This window comes from Fukomys damarensis, unplaced genomic scaffold (assembly GCF_012274545.1).
Source record: "Fukomys damarensis isolate Sample0158 unplaced genomic scaffold, DMR_v1.0_HiC HiC_scaffold_1, whole genome shotgun sequence".
Classification (NCBI taxonomy): domain Eukaryota; kingdom Metazoa; phylum Chordata; class Mammalia; order Rodentia; family Bathyergidae; genus Fukomys; species Fukomys damarensis.
In genome coordinates this window covers 51,598,768-51,615,909 of record NW_022900913.1, presented here as the reverse complement: position 1 = coordinate 51,615,909, position 17,142 = coordinate 51,598,768, and the positions used below count along the sequence as shown (strand labels likewise).

At 45.0% G+C, this 17,142-nt stretch overlaps 1 protein-coding gene across 5 annotated transcripts in view; it reads right to left on the bottom strand.

Annotated features, from left to right (window-relative positions):
* Nucleotides 1–1,014: 1,014 nt before the first annotated feature.
* Nucleotides 1,015–17,142, bottom strand: part of Mast4 (microtubule associated serine/threonine kinase family member 4) — a 493,834-nt gene continuing 477,706 nt past the window's right edge. For 4 of the 5 annotated variants that reach the window (XM_010637279.3, XM_010637283.3, XM_010637284.3 and 1 more), the window contains 3 exons: nucleotides 9,833–9,969; nucleotides 7,712–7,893; nucleotides 1,016–7,354 (listed from right to left, as the gene is read on the bottom strand). In XM_010637279.3, coding sequence (XP_010635581.1) covers nucleotides 3,480–7,354; nucleotides 7,712–7,893; nucleotides 9,833–9,969 — 4,194 coding nt within the window. In that variant the 3' untranslated portion in view covers nucleotides 1,016–3,479. Of the gene's footprint in view, nucleotides 7,355–7,711; nucleotides 7,894–9,832; nucleotides 9,970–17,142 lie in introns of all 5 variants that reach the window. The other variant, XM_033761224.1, reaches the window with a different exon arrangement.

Sequence of the window (17,142 nt, the reverse complement as noted above, 5' to 3'; positions counted from 1 at the left end):
ATGTGACAATAGTGGGTCTTAGTGATCTTTTTTATGGAAACCTTGGATTTGGCCTGGTGGAAAGTGGAGTGTGCTTTGAGTGAGGGGCAGATAATAGCATGGACATAATTTTGGACATTTTGAGAATGAGGCACCAAGTAAAAATGCCCCATGGTGAAAGAAAAGACAAAGCAGAGAGTGTAAAGAAATGTACAATGAAGAATGAACCTGGGAACACTGGTAGGAAGGCAGAAGCACTCAGATGAAGAAGAAGAAGAAATTAAGTAAAAAAGGAACAGATAAAAGAGAAGAGAACCAAAACAGAGGAGTGTAAGGAGACTAGTGTCCAGGTTAGAGATGGGCTACATTAGTGATCTCCGAGCTTTGCATTCAGTCGGGTATCTGTGGCAATCCTCGGAGAGCAACGCTGACGATGTGGTAGACAGAAGCCAGGGCAGATATGAAGACTGGAACTGACAAATGCAGACACTTAAGAGGTCAGCCTAGAAGGGAACTAGGGGAAAAAGGAAAGTAATGAGTTGGGAAGAAAATGAATGGTGAAGGGTTGAGCAGGGTCCTGGAATACTGTGAGGAGGCACTGGCGGAGGGCAGTGATGGTGAGCCTTCTAGAGCGGTGGTGGTGAACGTACAGCAAGCTGCTTGTATCACAGAAAGATCAAAAACTGTGATGGCGAACCTTCTAGAGCTTTCCATGATACAAATAGCCCATAGCGGTACGTGTGCCTTAGGTTTGCCACCACTGCTGTGGGAGAAAAAACATCTCTTCCTGGAGACTTCAGTGCAGATGGGGAATGCAGGCATGGAAATCAGTAAGTTCTGCAGGCAAAGAAGGCTGGAGGAAAAAAAGCAAGGAATCAGAAGACTTAATTAAAGAATAGACTCTTCATGTAGGTCAAAAGAAAAAAGGCAAATCTTGCCGCTTACCAAAAGCAATTTATAAAAACCCATATTCTTTATAATATAGATTAATAACATTCGGGGTGTGGTCTATATGTACATATTTGAAAAAACACTAGTCATTATCTTTCATGCTAAATTTTTATTCAATGTTATGCAATTGCATAAGTATAAATATTTGTTCAATATACAACAATTATGACATCCATGGGGGGATTTCTTAGAGAAAATAAGACTGCAAACACTTTATTGCACAGATTCTAACAAACTTTCAAGCTGGTAAGTCTACAGCTGGGAGTACTACCGAGGAGCACATATTACAATCACACAGAGACTGACCAACTAGAACACAGGAGAATTTCTACCAGCTGATTCGGGCGGTTCACAACAAACAAGTATTACATGAATGCAACCTTAAGTACTCTTTACTCATCCAAAATGCAAAAACATTTGGCAAAAATGATAATACACTATACAAAATATACATAAAAATATCCTTTGTAAACAAGCAGCTAGTTGTGCTTCAAAGAAAACTGGACAGTTAAAAAGCAAAGGCTGTAAACCATGAACTACCTCCCAAACAGACCTGTCTCAATCAGTGTAGAAGGATAGGACTATGACAACTGCCAAACAGATATGTATTACAAGTCTTGAGACCACTTTGGAAACCCATTTAAGTTCTTGTAAAAAATATTTTTTTTCTTTTGCAGTTTCACAATAAAATGATGGGGAAGGCCAAAACTGAATGGAAAAAAATGGGGGCAAGGAGCAGACTGTTTTCTTTTAGCCATTGCCAACTTATTTTACAAACTGAGCAGTTAGTTAAGTTATGCCTTTGTTTTTGGAGTGTTTACAGCCTTGCTAGATGATTTACAATCCACAGGGCTGTAAGATAATGCTGTGCTTACATAAACAGTTTTATAGCATGAAGATACTAAGACATCCCTCGAGGGAGTTTGGTGCTAGATTATTTATTGGTAATATTTTTCCTTTTATAAAACAAAACAAAACAAAAAAATCCTGCTATGGATCCCAAGCATCTTATAAATACTTATCTGCTATCTCTTAGAGCCTCAGTACTTATGTCAGTGAGTGCCATCTTATAATTCAAAACAAGCCACCACCACAAAATAAAACCCTGCAACAATAACAAATAAAGAACCCTCAAAGCACTAAAATGATTTGACAAATTCTACATATTTCATGGTGTACAAAATTTAAATAAGGCTTAGCAAAAGTAAAAAGGATGGTCACATTCAAGCACCAAATAGCTCCAGGAAGTCTCTTAGTTACAAAAATGTTGCTTTTTATTAACAGTATTTTTTGCATACAAATAAAGACAGGATGTTATGCAGTGTTCGGAGCTACTTGATGCATCAAAAATGAATGTGAAACCCAGGAACTTGCTAAAAACAGCAAGCTTCATCTACAACATAAGGCCCCAGCTATGTGTTAAAATGTATCTGATGTCCTGATTATTCCTTAATATATATATATATATACGCTATGATGCCAAAATCCACCCCCCTTTCTTTTCCTCAAAAAAGCAAACGTAAAACCTCTTCCAATGCCTGATGCTTATGACTTAAGTACTAGCAGATTTGTGTGCAGCCAGGAATTTTCCTTTTCATTCCAGAGCAGGGCTGGTGCGAGGACTACCACAAAACCTGTGCTTCTTGGACTACTCACTCACAGCGTAAAGGCCTACATGTAAGAGCTTGAAAAGAAAAGAAAAAATAGAAATAAAATTGATGTGTGTTTATAGTCCCTGCTCTACTTTGGGTAAAGACCAGACATAAAACCTACAGAAAAGGACAACTGGCCTTTGGTTCAAAAGTGTCCACAGGGGTGACTCTGAAATGAACCTGATTGATTCCATTTATCCTGCCATTTGTAATGGAGGATTCCAAATGCAGTGATTGGAGCAGTTTTTTGTTTTATTTTAAGATCTGGAAATATTGGAGGCCTGATATAGTACTATCAGAAAACTCTGGTTAAAAATACACATAAAAACTCACAATCTACTGTATTGAGGGCTTTCTTGCATCTTTGACTCTACTTATGAAAATGGAGTCTTGAAATATTCCCATCCACAGAGCAAAATCTGTAGGTAGATTATAGACACAGATGTGTATGTATCTATATTTTTACTTACACCCAGTTTTGACCATTTTGCATCATTTCTACATGATCCTAAGTGGTAAAGCAAAGATCTTAATTTTCAAAAGCTGTAGTGAACGATGCAATCAGCAGCAAGGTATGGACGCTACATCCCAAACCAAACACATTGCTAGATATTTACAGAGAAAAATTTCTTTTCTCAGCAACCCTCTATTTTGTAAAGGAAAAAAACTTTTTTTTTTTTTTTTTTTGTATGAACACTATCTGGTAACAGTTTTACCGGTTACAACTGGGAAGGCATCTGGAAGAAGGTTCCCTCTGTTTCTCTCCCCCTCCTCAGTGAGGCGCAAGCTCTGCCCAGTGGACATTCATTCCCACAGTGCTGGTTTCGAAGGTGGTCTCAACAGTCACATACTCGAACCTGGCCAGGTCTCCACTGTCCTGCCCCAGAACCTGGCCCCTTAGGAGGCCTTTTTGTGAGGGCTGCTACGCAAACTCTCTTTGCCCCGCCTCTGCCGCACCACAAAGTCCTTCTCTGAAGAAAGGGTGATGGGGCGATCTGTGTTTAGGGTCGCTGATGCCTTGGTCACCTCCCTGCCCTGGTTCTGTTTCCTAGGTGGGGGAGGCTGGGCAGGGGCAGACTCTCTCCCTTTGGTTTCTCCCATGGTGGCAGTTACAGAGAATGCCCTGTCTCGGTGGCCAGCTCCACCCGACACATGTAAGTCGGACTGGTTTGACTCTAGGGCAGTGGCAGAGAGGCGGAAGGATGGCAAGGAGTCGCTCTTTGTCATTAGGGTTCTGCCATCTCCCCAAGACTGGGGCTTCTTGTGGTCCCTGTGGCTGGTGGCTAGAGGCTCTAGCATGCCCCCATTGGCCTTGGCTGAAGAGGAGTCACCACTGGCTGGGGTGGTCTCTCTGGCTCCTGGCCCTAGCCGGGCCTCAGGGAAGCTGGAGTAGCTCAAGAACTTCTCTGGGAGGGCAGCAGAACGCAAAGAACTCTGCCCAGTGGCTGAGGGTGACCGTTTCATGCTGCTGAGCTTGCCCACCTCAGCCAAGGGCTTCTGGGGCCCAGACCCTTTGCCCTTCGGCTCTGGGAAGCCCTTCCCCACCCCTGTGGCTGGCCTCTCCATGCCTTTTGGCCGACTCTCTCCATGCGTGATGGAGAGGCTGGCCTCCTGCTTCCTACCATCTGTGGCTGCAAAGTAAAGTGCTTCTGTGCATTTCTTCTCTTCGGCCTTCCTGTCCAAGGCAGTGGCCTGCTGACTTGGGCTTTTGTCTGTCTGTCTATCTTTCACAGTGGATGGTTTGGGATGCTTTGGAGACAGGCTTTGCTTCTCACTAACAGGGGGAGGTTTCTGGTCTACCACCTCATTGGATCCTGTGTGCCCTGGCCGCGGCAAATGTATGGGCTTCTCCTGCATCTCTGGGGGATGCCTGCCACTAGTGGGTTTTGGCGTGGCATCTACAAGACCCTCTTCAGTATGCAGTGGGACAGAGGGCCCACTCTCTCCATGGCCAACTGCACTGCTGGCTTTGCTCTGGGAGCCTGGGATGGCAGGGAACACATCCAGCATGATCTTGGCGTTGCCCTTCCCATCTCTGTTAAAGCCACCAAGTGGCTGAGTGACAGGCTCTTTGCTCTTTGCAGCTCCAACACTTAGTTTCTGTGAGGACAGGGACCTGTCTGGTTGCTTGGACTTTGGTGTGCTGGGATCAGCGCCAGGGTGGGGCTTGGGGCTGCTGCTCTCACAGTACAGAGCAACAGCAGACCTGGGGGCGTCCTGGGGGCCCAGGCCTGGTTCTGCAACACCAGGCATGGTCTCCAGCTCCCTGCCAGAAGTGTGGCTGGGGGAAGTGCACTGCTGCTGGGTAGCCAGTCTGGACAGCTCTTTGGTGGTTGGCGGGGGCTGAGGGCCACTGCTGAGGTGCCTTTGCAGAAGCGGTTCTTTCCTCTCAGGCTCGTTGGGGCTTTCTTTCTGCAAAGAGGGGAAGCCAGAGAGCTTTTCGCTCTTCCCACTCTCAACTCTGAGTGGCTGTGGAGGGTGCCTGGCAGGAGGAGCTGCAGGCTTGGTTTCCCCACGGCTGCTTACTTTGTCCACCTCCTTCTCACCACGATTCCCAGCCAAGCATGTGGCCTTGTCATCCCTGGCTAGGGGCCTTGTCTCCTCTCGGCCATCTCTGTGGTTTGTTTTCCCACAAGGTGGCCTTGCTTTTTCCACAGCCTGGGTCTGCGTGTAGAAATCTGGGTGGGTCCTTCCCACAGAATAGAGATTTTGGGAACTGTCACTGGCTTTGGCAGTCTCTTGGGGACACAGCTGCACAGAGCAGTCTCGGTGCATGTCAGCCCTTGTGGCAGGCCACTCGGCTCTGGTTGTGGGAGGGCCCTTTTCGGACAGTTCCTTCAGGCTTGGTTTCTCTCTCGAGGGAGCCCTGTCAGGTGGAATCAGGACCTGTGGGCTGGTGCTGTCAATGTTGTGCAGGGTCTTCCCAGGGCTGGGGAAGACCTTGGGGCCCATGGAACGGTCTTGGTGTTTGGTGGGGCTGTCTTCTCTCTGCTGGGGATCACTCTCTATAACTGTTCCTGGGCCCCTGACAGCAGGTTGGAAAACTTTCCTATCCTGCTTTAACTCTGGGTCAGGCAGGGAAGCTGCTGGTGAGTTCTGGAAACCTCGGCTTGGGGGCAGGAACCGTGGCTCGAGCAAGTGGGATTTACTCATCTTTAAATTGGCAGGGGAAGGCTCTCTGAGGCTGGCAGTTTCACCCTTTTTTCCACCAGTGCCAGGGAGTGTCGGAGGCACAGAGGGTGCTATGTCCCCACCAGGGCTGGGGCTCTGTGCAGTCTCTGGTGAAGGCAGCTCTGTCTTAGCGGTGTGAGGTCCAGACAGGAGAGCAATGTCCAGTGTGCCCTCAATTGGCTTCAGGCAGGAAACCGACCTGCCCTCCAGTTTATACTCAGAGGGGCTCTTTCTGACAGGGGACTCAGGGACAGCCAAGCCCGGCTTTTCTGCGCCACTGTCCACCCGGCCCGCTAAGGCCTTGAGGGGAATGAAGGGGACTGCGCTCATCTGAGCTGCATGCATGCCACTGATGTACACGCGGCTCTCGGAGGCTGGTGCGGCCTCCTGCTGCCCGCTCATGGGCCGTCCTGCATTCCCTGGCAGGCATTCGTGGGGGCCAGATGTCATCTTGGGCTTCACATCTTTGTCTTCAAGTGACATTTTCTTTCGGAGGTAATCAATATTGTCCAGCTTGCTGTCCAGCTTCTCGCTTCGGAGGAAGTCCTTGACCTGGGAGGCCTTCTCCGAGTTCTCTCCCTTCCCAGAAGTGCATCTTTCAGGGGAGTGACACAGACTGTCCTGGAGGGTGCCAGGGGCAGCGGCCCGTTTGAAGTCACCTGTGCGTGCGCTGTGCTCCACAGGTGCTGGGCCACAGCTGGCCACTGCCCCGTCCGGGATCGCACCCTCACTGACCCGCACACTGGCCTGCTTGTGGAGGGCATCCTTCAGCAGGCTGCCCAGAGACTGGGCCTCTGCTGCCTTGTTCTCAAAATGACTCGACCTTTCCAAAGCCTTGGGGTGGACTTTCTTCTCCCTCTCTTCTAGCCTAAAGAGGGAGTGGGTTTCTGCCTCATTATGGCTGTGGGGTTTCTGGTGGGATTCCTGTTTCTCTGGGAGGCCATCTGGTTTCTTCACCGCCACCTTGGCCTTCAGTTTGTCCCGGTCCAAGTCCTCCACAGACTCCTGCCGGCCCAGTTTCCGGGAGACTGGGCGTTTCAGGCAGCCTTGCTCCACAGGCCGGGCACGGCTGAGGGACGGCGCATCACAAACATTCTCCTCCAGGCTCTGTAGTGTTGCCTCCCGCTGGGACTGCTCCCGCTGCACCTCCTCTTGGGTCACCTCCAGGCTGTGCTTGCGGGAGCACAGGTGCTTCTTGTCACTGGCATAGGAAGGTGACAGCTTTTCCTCAGACTGTACCCGCTTGAGCAGTGGGGATCGCGGGGGTTCAGCGCTCTTGGGCCTCACGATGTGTCTGACAATGGTGGGAGGGGAGTGCATCTTGCTGGGAAAGGCTTGAGAGATTTTGGCATTGCCCAGTGAGTGTCCCAACAGTGGGGAAGGTGAGCGCTGTGGGGAGGTGGGCTGGGGGGTTGGAGAAGGTGTCCGGGCTAGTGGGGACAGTGGGATGCTACCGGCTGACTTGCGCCTTCCAGAGCGGTATCGCTGCCCACCGAGTTTGGGGGCCAGGCCATGGAGTGTGCTGGGCCGGATGTGTCCTGATCCCGCTGGGGAATTGGGGGCACTAGAACTTGGGGAGCTGCTCTGGGAGGAATTGGTACCTGTGGAAGAAAAACAGCGCTTGTAAGCATCCAGCAACACCTTCCTTTTCCTGCCAACAATTCCAACCCAGACCATTTGAGGTAAGGCCAGGTAAAGGTAGCACCATATCTCAGCATTGTGCTAATGAAATAAACCCTTCACAGATAAACCTCACCAAACCAGGTTTAGGTCCTACTACTTGTCAGAACAGCTCTGTCTCTATGGAAACCTCTGTCTCTGGCCTCCCGCTGAATCCCATCATTTTCTACCTCTATCTGCTTTCCTCAGGCTGATACAACCTCTATGCTTTTCAGTACACATGATGACTTTAGCTCCTGTCAACTCTCTTGCTGTCTAGACCAGACCAGGAGACTCACCAGATGGGAAGTCAGGGGTGGAGCGATAGCTGGGTGTGGGAGATCGGGGAGACAAGCTGTGAGTGGGGGAACCGGGAAGGCTCTCTCCCGATGACAGGGATCGATTCAAGCAAGAGAAACTCCGGCTGGTGTGCAGTAAAGGAGATGGCTGCTTGGCTAGCTTTTTGAAGAGCGATCTCCTCCTAAAGTAGGGACAAGAAAAAAACTGATGACTTTTTCCAACTACTCCTGTCTTCCCACAATACCAGCATATTCAGTTTAGCAATTTAGTGACCTACAGCAGACCTCGAAGTGTGAGATACCACTTTTAAATACTTTCTCGTGACCTATAAAGGAATAGTCTTGTGACAATATGCCATAAAGGTTCTTAACTGCAACACTCAGGAAGAGGTGGGGAAATAGGACAAATATATTCAGGAGGAGGAGGTTTATAAGGAGGTTTATAAGGAGGGCCTTCTTTGTGTGAAAGAAGACATACACAAAGACATACCCTGTCAGGCCAGAGATCTAGCTCAGTGGTGCTGCCACCTGCCTGGCAAGTGCACGGACCCGAGTTCGATCCCTGGTACCAAAGCAAAGACATATCCTGTCTATGTGGACATGATTTAATTGAGATAATACAAAACAAATCTCTGGAGAGAAACCATTATCTTGGCTATACAGAGAATTTTTCAATGGTGAGACACCAGGCAAGGCTTTCTGCATGAAGGGCTGATTGGCATGCTTATTCCATTGTGGGCTCTTGAATGTAGGTGGTATAGGTACATAGAAAACACCAGGCAAAGTGAAGCAGAGACTTCCAGTCAGTAGGCAGCAGACACAAATGCGCATGTAGTGCTTTCACGAGTAGGTCCTAACACACAGTGTACCGCTGCCCGTGGCTGGTCAACGCATGTGGCTGTGTGGAGCCCTTTCGCCATCACAAAGGTCCAATCCATTGCCAGCAAGTGGAAACAGGAAGTCGCAATACTGCTACCCCTGGCAAGAAGTGATTCTCTAAATACTAAGCACAACCAAAAAGAATAGGGTTTGTGTTTATAATCCGATTGGAGGTACTAGATGCATGTGGAGTAGTTTCACAAACTTAGACTGGAGCAGTAACGCCTCCACTACCCGAAGAAACCACCTTCTACTTTTTTTTACCCTTTTCTTCCTTTTGTCTGTATACTGCTCAATAATGTGCCAATGCAGCTGTTTAAAAATTTTTTCTAGTTGTACCAATTATCTGATTTCCTACTATGGAGAATGAGAATGAAACTCTCATACAATCCTCATCTACTGAAGACCAAATACATTGCTCCATTTCTATTCCTTCCATACAACTAAACCAAACAACTTTGGTTTAAAAAAAAAAAAAAAAAAGATTCACGGGGCTGGGAAGTAGCTCAGTGGCACCATGCCTGGCTGGCAAGCACAAGATCCTGAGTTTGATCCCCAGTACAGGAAGAAAAAATCGGTTTTTCATCTGCTTATTTTTCTCCATTTTCAGAAGGACTTGCACTAACGCAAACTTGTCAGGTCCACCTGAGTGTTGGGGAAGGGTGGGCAGCACACAGGAGCTGTGGCCTGGACTTCCTGGAGCACAGCCCTGATTTGGTCTACACAAAGCACAAAGAAATATTCATCAGTGCTTCCTGGCTGCCAAACTGTGTCCCCTCATTACATCTCTGTCCTTTAGACAAAGCCCTTTTATATGCAGACTTATTTTGGAAGCTTTAAAGATGCAGTTATTTTGGAATATCTCACATTTTTAAAAACAACTGTTTTTAGAAAATGTAGAGGAAACTAAATGTAGATTTAATGTGAAAAATTCCCTGATGGTCCAGTTCCTCAAATCCAACTGTAATGAAATAAAGTCGAAAACCTCAGGAAACAACAAAGGGCTTCTTGTCCTAGTCACACATGATAGAGCAATCAGAATCCTTCCACAGTGGAAATATGCACCTCCTTTTGCTGTAAAAAAGAATGCTATTATGAATGACTCTTAACATATAAATATATGTGAGCTGTGAGAAAAAATTTTTCAGAGTAATAGATCTTTCTCGTATTTAAGTAAACATTTAAGTAAGGACTAACTTTGTGGGTCTATACCAAACTCGAGGAGAAGACTGATTTACCGACCTTTCTAGACTTTCCTTTTTCTTGGACTTCTTGCTCCGTCTCACCATTCGGCTCTTATAGCTGTTTCTCCTGGCTGGTCCTGTTTTGATTGATGTGTTTTCAAATGGGGTGGTGGTGATTGACACCTTATTTCCACTCTATAAAAAAGATGAAGTGATATTAAAGGGAAATGCTCTGATGAAGCAAGATCAGAGATGAGAGATTCAAATATAAATACAATAGGGGCATTCACAAACAGGGCTTCCTATTTCGAAATAACCCATCAGTGAGGTGCTGACAATTCAAATGGGGCAAAAGGCAAAGTAGGAAGTGTTTTGGAGGGCAGGGACCAGAATCCAGCTCTCCACACTAGTTCAGATCCTCTCTAGGTGACCTCATGACCTCAGAGGGTAGGGTGCTAGCCCACCCAAGGCCTCCGCTGAATCATATATACTGCACTAGCTAATGGTGTAATACTGCCTGTCTCTGCAGTGGTGGTGAACCCATGGGACCAGTGCCACAGCCTGTTGGGTTGTTTGTTATTCCTTGAAAGCTCTAAAGGGTTCACCGTCACTGTCCTAGGGCTCATCCACGGAGTAAATTAGAAAAACTTTGTAAAGCCTTCAGCATTGACTGTGACACATGGAAAGGACTCTATAAATAAGATATCTTCATCCATATGTATTAAGTATAAATGTGCCCAGTGGCCGTCTGCTCTTGGTTGATGCATTTTTCTTTTTTCCCCTTTCCTTTTCATGCTTTCTTTTGACCTAGAAATCACAGAGCAACAGAACTGAATGAAACTTTTAGTTTTAATTATTTTAAATGGTTCTTGTTCTAGTGCCATAAATCCTGTTAGCATGCAGAGCTAGAAAATAATGTGCCAGCCAACTGCAACCCTTCCTGGTGGATTTCTGTGTCCTTTCACTGAATCTTGGGACAGGGGCTTGCTGGGTAAGCCCTAGGGATGGAGCTGAGCTTGCAGGCAGCAGCCAGGCCGAGGGCTACAGGGGCAGGTGGGCATCATTGACCTGTTCCCTAGTTTCCTAATAGCCAGGGGAGAAACATACCTTTTCAAAGTCAGAGATGGCGGATTACCTTGAAAACACAGTCACAAACTTTTTAAGGCCTCTCTAAAAGGGCTGTGTCTGGAAGACACCCAGCTGCTCAGCTCTAAAGTGCTACCAAGCGATAAGAGGTTAAGTGTGTTGAGAACAGGGGATTAAAAAAAGAGGGAACGACTGTTTTAATTATTCCTCCCACACAATTTGGAAAGTATTCCATGCTATTATAACAGAAAATCTGTAAAGTACAAGTAACAAAATCATTGAGAAGCCTATCACCCAGCTACCACTGGTAATATATTTTAATAAATTTCTGGCTGTCTTCCCCCACACATCCCCAACTCAGGGCCTCAAACATGCTTAGGTGAGTGCTGTGCCACTGAGCTGTAACCCAACCCCTGCTGACCTTTCTTTGGGCTTCCATAAATACACGTGTATATAGACATACTCTGTAACAATTTTAACCTTATTATATAGTCTTCTGTTTTCCACTCCCTATTATATAATCTTTAAAACTTTGAGTCAGCATTGCTCTTTAAGAACACACTTTTTATTGGCTGCATAATACATTCTATCATTTGGCTGAATCAAGATTCATTTAACTATTTCCCACTGCTATAATTTTCTACTTTTCAGTTCTTATGAGTTGATGTTCTCTTATTTTAATTGTTTGTATTTCTCTGGAGAATCATTTGTTCACGCCCTACTTCCAGCTTAGAACTAAAGAGTCTTAGGGTTTTGTTAATGGTTTTGTAGTTCTTTATACATTTATACTCTCATATCTATGTCCTATTTGTAGAATATATTTTAGGGAAATGGGGTTTGGACTTCAATAAGAGTAGATTTTTTCCCCTTTATTCTGAAAGGATAAGTTATGCATTCTATATACAAATGCCAAAACTTTAAAAGTAAGCCTTTACATGATAGCAGAGACTGGCATTGTATATTCTTTAAATGGAAAGCCATAGTATTGACTAATAAGTATGTAAGGCCTACCAGAGAAGGTTTTGTTAGATTGGATCTTCTCTATACAAACTGAGAAAGTCTATGGTTAAATTATAATTTCCCCATGATGAAGGAAAAGGGCCACAAATAGGGTTGAAGTTCATTTTTCACTAAGGCTTTATCCACACATCCCTGTGCTGAGCGGACGCACAGAGCACATGATCATCATGGAAGTTGCTCTCATGCTGGGGTTGCTTTGGCCTGAATCGAGTCCTCCTCATTTCTATGGAATTCAGCATAGACTTTTGTATGTTTATCTCAAAGAAGCTAAAAATTCCACCTGACATTTGTAAAGGCAAATTTTGGTTTTTAAAACATTTACATATGTTATGTCTTTATTTTCTTCATGACCAAATCATCAGAGTTGTTTCACACCCCCAGGAACTGTTATCCTTATGTTACAAGATAAGGACAACAGACTCCAGGGCCTTGGGATTCTTCTGTCCCTCACACCAGGGCTCCTACTTCCCCACTGTGCTCTGCATGGGCAGGATGTGCCCTTGCTCCCTGCACCTCTCTTGTGCCTGACCCAGTGCATGCTTGGTTCGATACCAGTAGTTGTGAGCAAACCAGGCACTTGACTCATGTATGGCATGGTCAATGAAGATATAGAAACATATAATTGTATAAGTACACTGAATACAGATCCTGACCATTTCCCATTTGAAAACAGTGAAGTGAGGCCGGGGATTTAGCTCAGTGGTTCCACCGCTTGCCTCACAAGCACAAGGTCCTGAATTCAATCTCTGGCACCAAAAAAAAAAAAAAAAAAAAAAAAAGAAAAGAAAAGAAGAGTGAAGAGCAGGGCTTGCTAAAAGAGAGCATATCACTACGCTCTGTAAAAATGTCCCCTACCCTATAAAAACCAAACTCAGCTTTCTCTTGGCTTCTGCATGTCTCTTTCAGAGAACAACTCATTTATTTTGTGCACATACACAACTGAGAATATACAAAGGATGTGGAATGCGAATTTTAGTTGGATTTTTTTTTTTTTTTTTTGAGACAGGGTCTCACTATGTAGTTGAGACTGACCTGGAACTCATTATGTAGCCCAGGCTGGTCTCAAACTCACAGTGATCCTCCTGCCTCAGCTTCCCAAGTGCTGGGATTACAGGCGTGCACCACCATGTCTGGTCTTGGAATGAGAATTTTACATTTTTTTTTTTTTTTTTTTTTTTTTTTGGTACCAGGGAATGAACTCAGGTCCTTGCACTTCTGAAGCAGGCAGCAGAACCACTGAGCTAAATCCCCGGCTGAATGAGAATTTTAAATTGGACGCATTCATTGAAAAATGCTAGGTGTCATTTCTGAAGCCTGCCACCTGGTGGATTCACTCAGCCACAGCAAGTGCTGCCTGAATTTGCTCCACATAGCAAGTCAGCTCAGCCTAAGTTAATTTCTCTTGAAGAATGAGTGATCTCTTAGAGAATTCTGCAGCACTTGTTAAAAAATACAACAGAGACATAGCTAGCAGACTGTTAAATGTTCAATTAAGTCACTTTTACTTGAAACTCTTTTCATGATTAGGACACAGTGGGAGGGCAATTATTTTAAGCTGGCTGAACTGAATACAAAAGCAGAAGTCAGGGTGCCCACTTCTGTTTGGCTCTGTTAGCTTACCATTTGGCCATGGGTAACTCACTGAGTTCCACCCTTTTTATTTTCCTTTCCCTGCAAAGAATAGATGGGATGGGCTCTTCTACATCTCTGCTCCTTGCTGTGCCTCGTACCCTTCACCCCAGCCTATCTGACCCCTGATCCTTCCATGAACCAAGGCTCCAACTTGCTGCTCATTGTATAACTCATCTTGGTATCTCCTGCCTTGGTGTTTGCACACTTGTTTGTGTTGCCTAGACTACCCTGTGGCCCCTGAGAATCTCCATCCATCTTTCAAACTCCTGAACCAGTAACTCCCAATTGTCTGAAGCTTTCCTGAGCATCCTGGTGAAAAGCCATCTCTCCAGAACTGTGCCATGTCAAACTTTGTTCCCTATGTTTAACACTTTGATTATGGCCCAGCATTGCCGTAGTTCCCCCTGTGGATACAACAGACTATGTGGTATTGGCAGAGATGTTGTGTGGAGCAGTACATGGTAGGATATAAAAGTACAGGCTTCTGAGCTACTTTGCCTGGCTGCAAATCATCTTTTGCTCCTTGCAGCAAGCAAGTTTGGCCTCTCTATTAACTTCTCTCTGCTCTGGTTTTTTCCTTCTGTGAAGCAGGGACATTTATATTTACAGCATCTCCCTCATGGGGTAACTGTGAGGGGTTGTATGAGTTTATTTGTGTAAAACACAACAGAGCTAGGCAGGCGGCAAGTATCCTCACTCCATTACCTATTGTTTTAGTGTGGCCCTTGTAGCACTTCACAGAAACCTCTGCATACATTAGAGGCTGAACAAATCTGTGAGGATGGGAAAGATGCTACGTGGTGGTCTCCATGTCAGATTCTAGAAGCTCCCCAGAGTTCATGGAAAGGAAATTTCTAAAGCACCGGAGCTGTTCTAAGGGCTTCGCTTAAAATAAATAATGCCACACTAAGAAAGTAACTTTGCTGAGTTGCAAGTTTCTTGGATTTTAGAAGTTGAGCCCGGCAGGTTATCTCATGACAGGGGACAGGACCCGGTCAGTGCGGTGACTGCAGGAGGTGAAGAATGATTTCAGCCTGTTGACAAAAATGGTTAACTCCTTGCAGCAGGAAAGCTTGAGGGGACTTGCACTACCAATGGGGAATAGAAGTAGAAGCCACGTCGGTCGATAATTCCATGGGTTGAGATGCCAAGTGACTGTGGGCAGGTTTCCCAAACATGGAAGCTGGAGCTTCCACTGCAGGTCCACTTTGAATTGTGAGGGTAAATGAGACCAAGTATGAAGCTGTGAGATAGAAATGCTTACTGTGTTCCTAATCTAATAGATAAACATTATACATATATTTCAACACACATACAGACCTATGCAATGATTCTTCCACTCTTTCCCAAGGATGCCATGAGACCTTGTTAAAAGCATTGTGGAAACACCTGTCAAGAATACCAAACTAGAGCTATCACTAAGCAATGGCACCTAGAAGTCCACTGCTGGTACTAGTCAGTCACTTTATACCCCTGGCTACAGAATCACTAGTTAAATTTGGAAGGAAGCTGCACGATTACACAGTTCACTGGGAAGATAATTAAATCCCTCGTATCCTCTTTGTTTCATTACACTAGTTTCTCCCGTCAAGTGCTTCCTTTATGAACCAGAGGCAGAAGCCCCTGCTTGGATGTGTGGCAGAGCATACTATGGCCTCACAGGGTGCTGATGTGTGCCACCTCATTATGTTTAAGCAACGTCAGTGCCACGTACTGTGTGACAGGATCCAAGACTGAAGACTTGCGGTTGTGGAAGGTGGTTATCCACAGGGTCCATTTGACTCTGCTAAGAGACCCTGCCAGAAAGCCTTAGAGAAAATATACATTCAAATTTTAGAGAAGCCAGTGGAGAGCTTTTAAAATATGAAATCATATTAAGGTACGCAATAAATCATGTAAATGATCGATTATGTTTCAGCAAAATAAATGTATACACGCCTCTCTATACGTACAGACACATATTTGTTTATTTTTTTCTTTTGATTTCATGGGATGTGTGATATACAGATATGCTGTAACAAAAGCTACTCTGCACAAAAGATAATACTATTATGAAGAATGTAGAAGGCAAGACATCTATGACCATTTATAATCTCTTAGCCTTCTTAAAATCAGGGATGGAAAGCTTTAGAAAATCTTCAGTAGGATGAATGACACGCTAAACCCACCTACAAAACAGACCCATCCTTCAAAATCAAGGGTCAAGGTGGGTTCCTAGGTAAGCCCACAGGGCACTGGGAAACAATAAGCTCCTTTGTCTGCCTCTCCTGGTTGTCTCAACCAGAAAGGCTTATGTAAGAGAAAAAGGAAGAAACCACCAACTTTTCTGGGCTCTCATCCATGCAGGGTAGCTTTGTGAGCTAGTGATGGAAGACAGAGACCACAGGAACAAGTACTGTTCATGGTGAAGCATCTAGTGACTGAATCATTGTGCTCTTTCTTGACTTTTGTCTTGGAAACCTAAAGTCCTTTCAGCTGATTCTCACAGCAAAGGAATCTCCAAGTCAGCAATCCTGCTCTGCCTCTCATTTCTAGACACTAACCAAGTGTTGCTTCGTTCCAGTTGGAGAAAGAGCATTATTAGAGATAGGTAATGAAAAACCTCAGATATTCTCCAGGCAGAGGCCAGAAGTAGTAGCCTTTGTTTTGGCTCAGTACCCTATAGCAGAAGTGTAGGTTCACTTCCAGGCTTCTGCTACCAAACTGAGTGGTCTGTGCAACAAGACATGAATAAGGACGCAATAAAAGTAGCCATGTGGGGCCTGGGATTTAGCTTAGTAGTTCTGCCGCCTGCCTCACAAGTGCAAGGACCTGAGTTTGATTCCCATTACCAAAAACAAAACAAAACAAAACAAACAAAAAAGTAGCCATGTGGTCCCTCTCCTTCCATGGTAACTTTCAGACAGCAATCAAGAACTATAGTTCATTTTAATTCCACAAATTCATTAAGCCACAAGTCCCCATGGGCTCTGAGCCTAAGACCAAAGTCTCATTAATAGCGTGAATTATTCAACAGCAATTAATTCCTGTCTACTACCTCACACTGGACAATAGGATATATACACTACTACTAGTGGTGGATATAAGCCAGACTCCAAATCTTTAGAAGAATACACTCAAGTGAGCTGGGAGAATTATAGACAAGGGAGAAGAGACGTTTAATTTCATTTGGTTTTGAAAGATTTGAGTACCCACTTCCTTGTAATGCCTTCCAAATTTCTCATTTTCTTTCAAATTCTACCTCAATGTCGCTTTCCTGGGATGCCTCTCTACACTCAGAATCTTCTCTCCAAGAGTAGGACATTCCTCCTTCTGCTAGAGCCCAGCTAATGAAGCTGTGATTTCTTTTCTCATATACATCTCTCATACTTTTTAAAGGCAGAGACCATCCTTTAGTTCCTGTGTTATCCACCATCTACCAACATAAAGTCAGTCTGAATGCCATTAATTAAAATATGCATATGAATTTATACTTATATGTATCGAAGCTCAGATCTTTCTTTCAGGTCACTCTTGACAGGGTCTGAACACAATGTTAGGAAGCAAGAGGTCATTTGTAAACCTGAGGACTTATAAAGTAATCCTGCAAATAGGGATTACGTTTCTCATCAAAATCAGCTATTTTTTCCT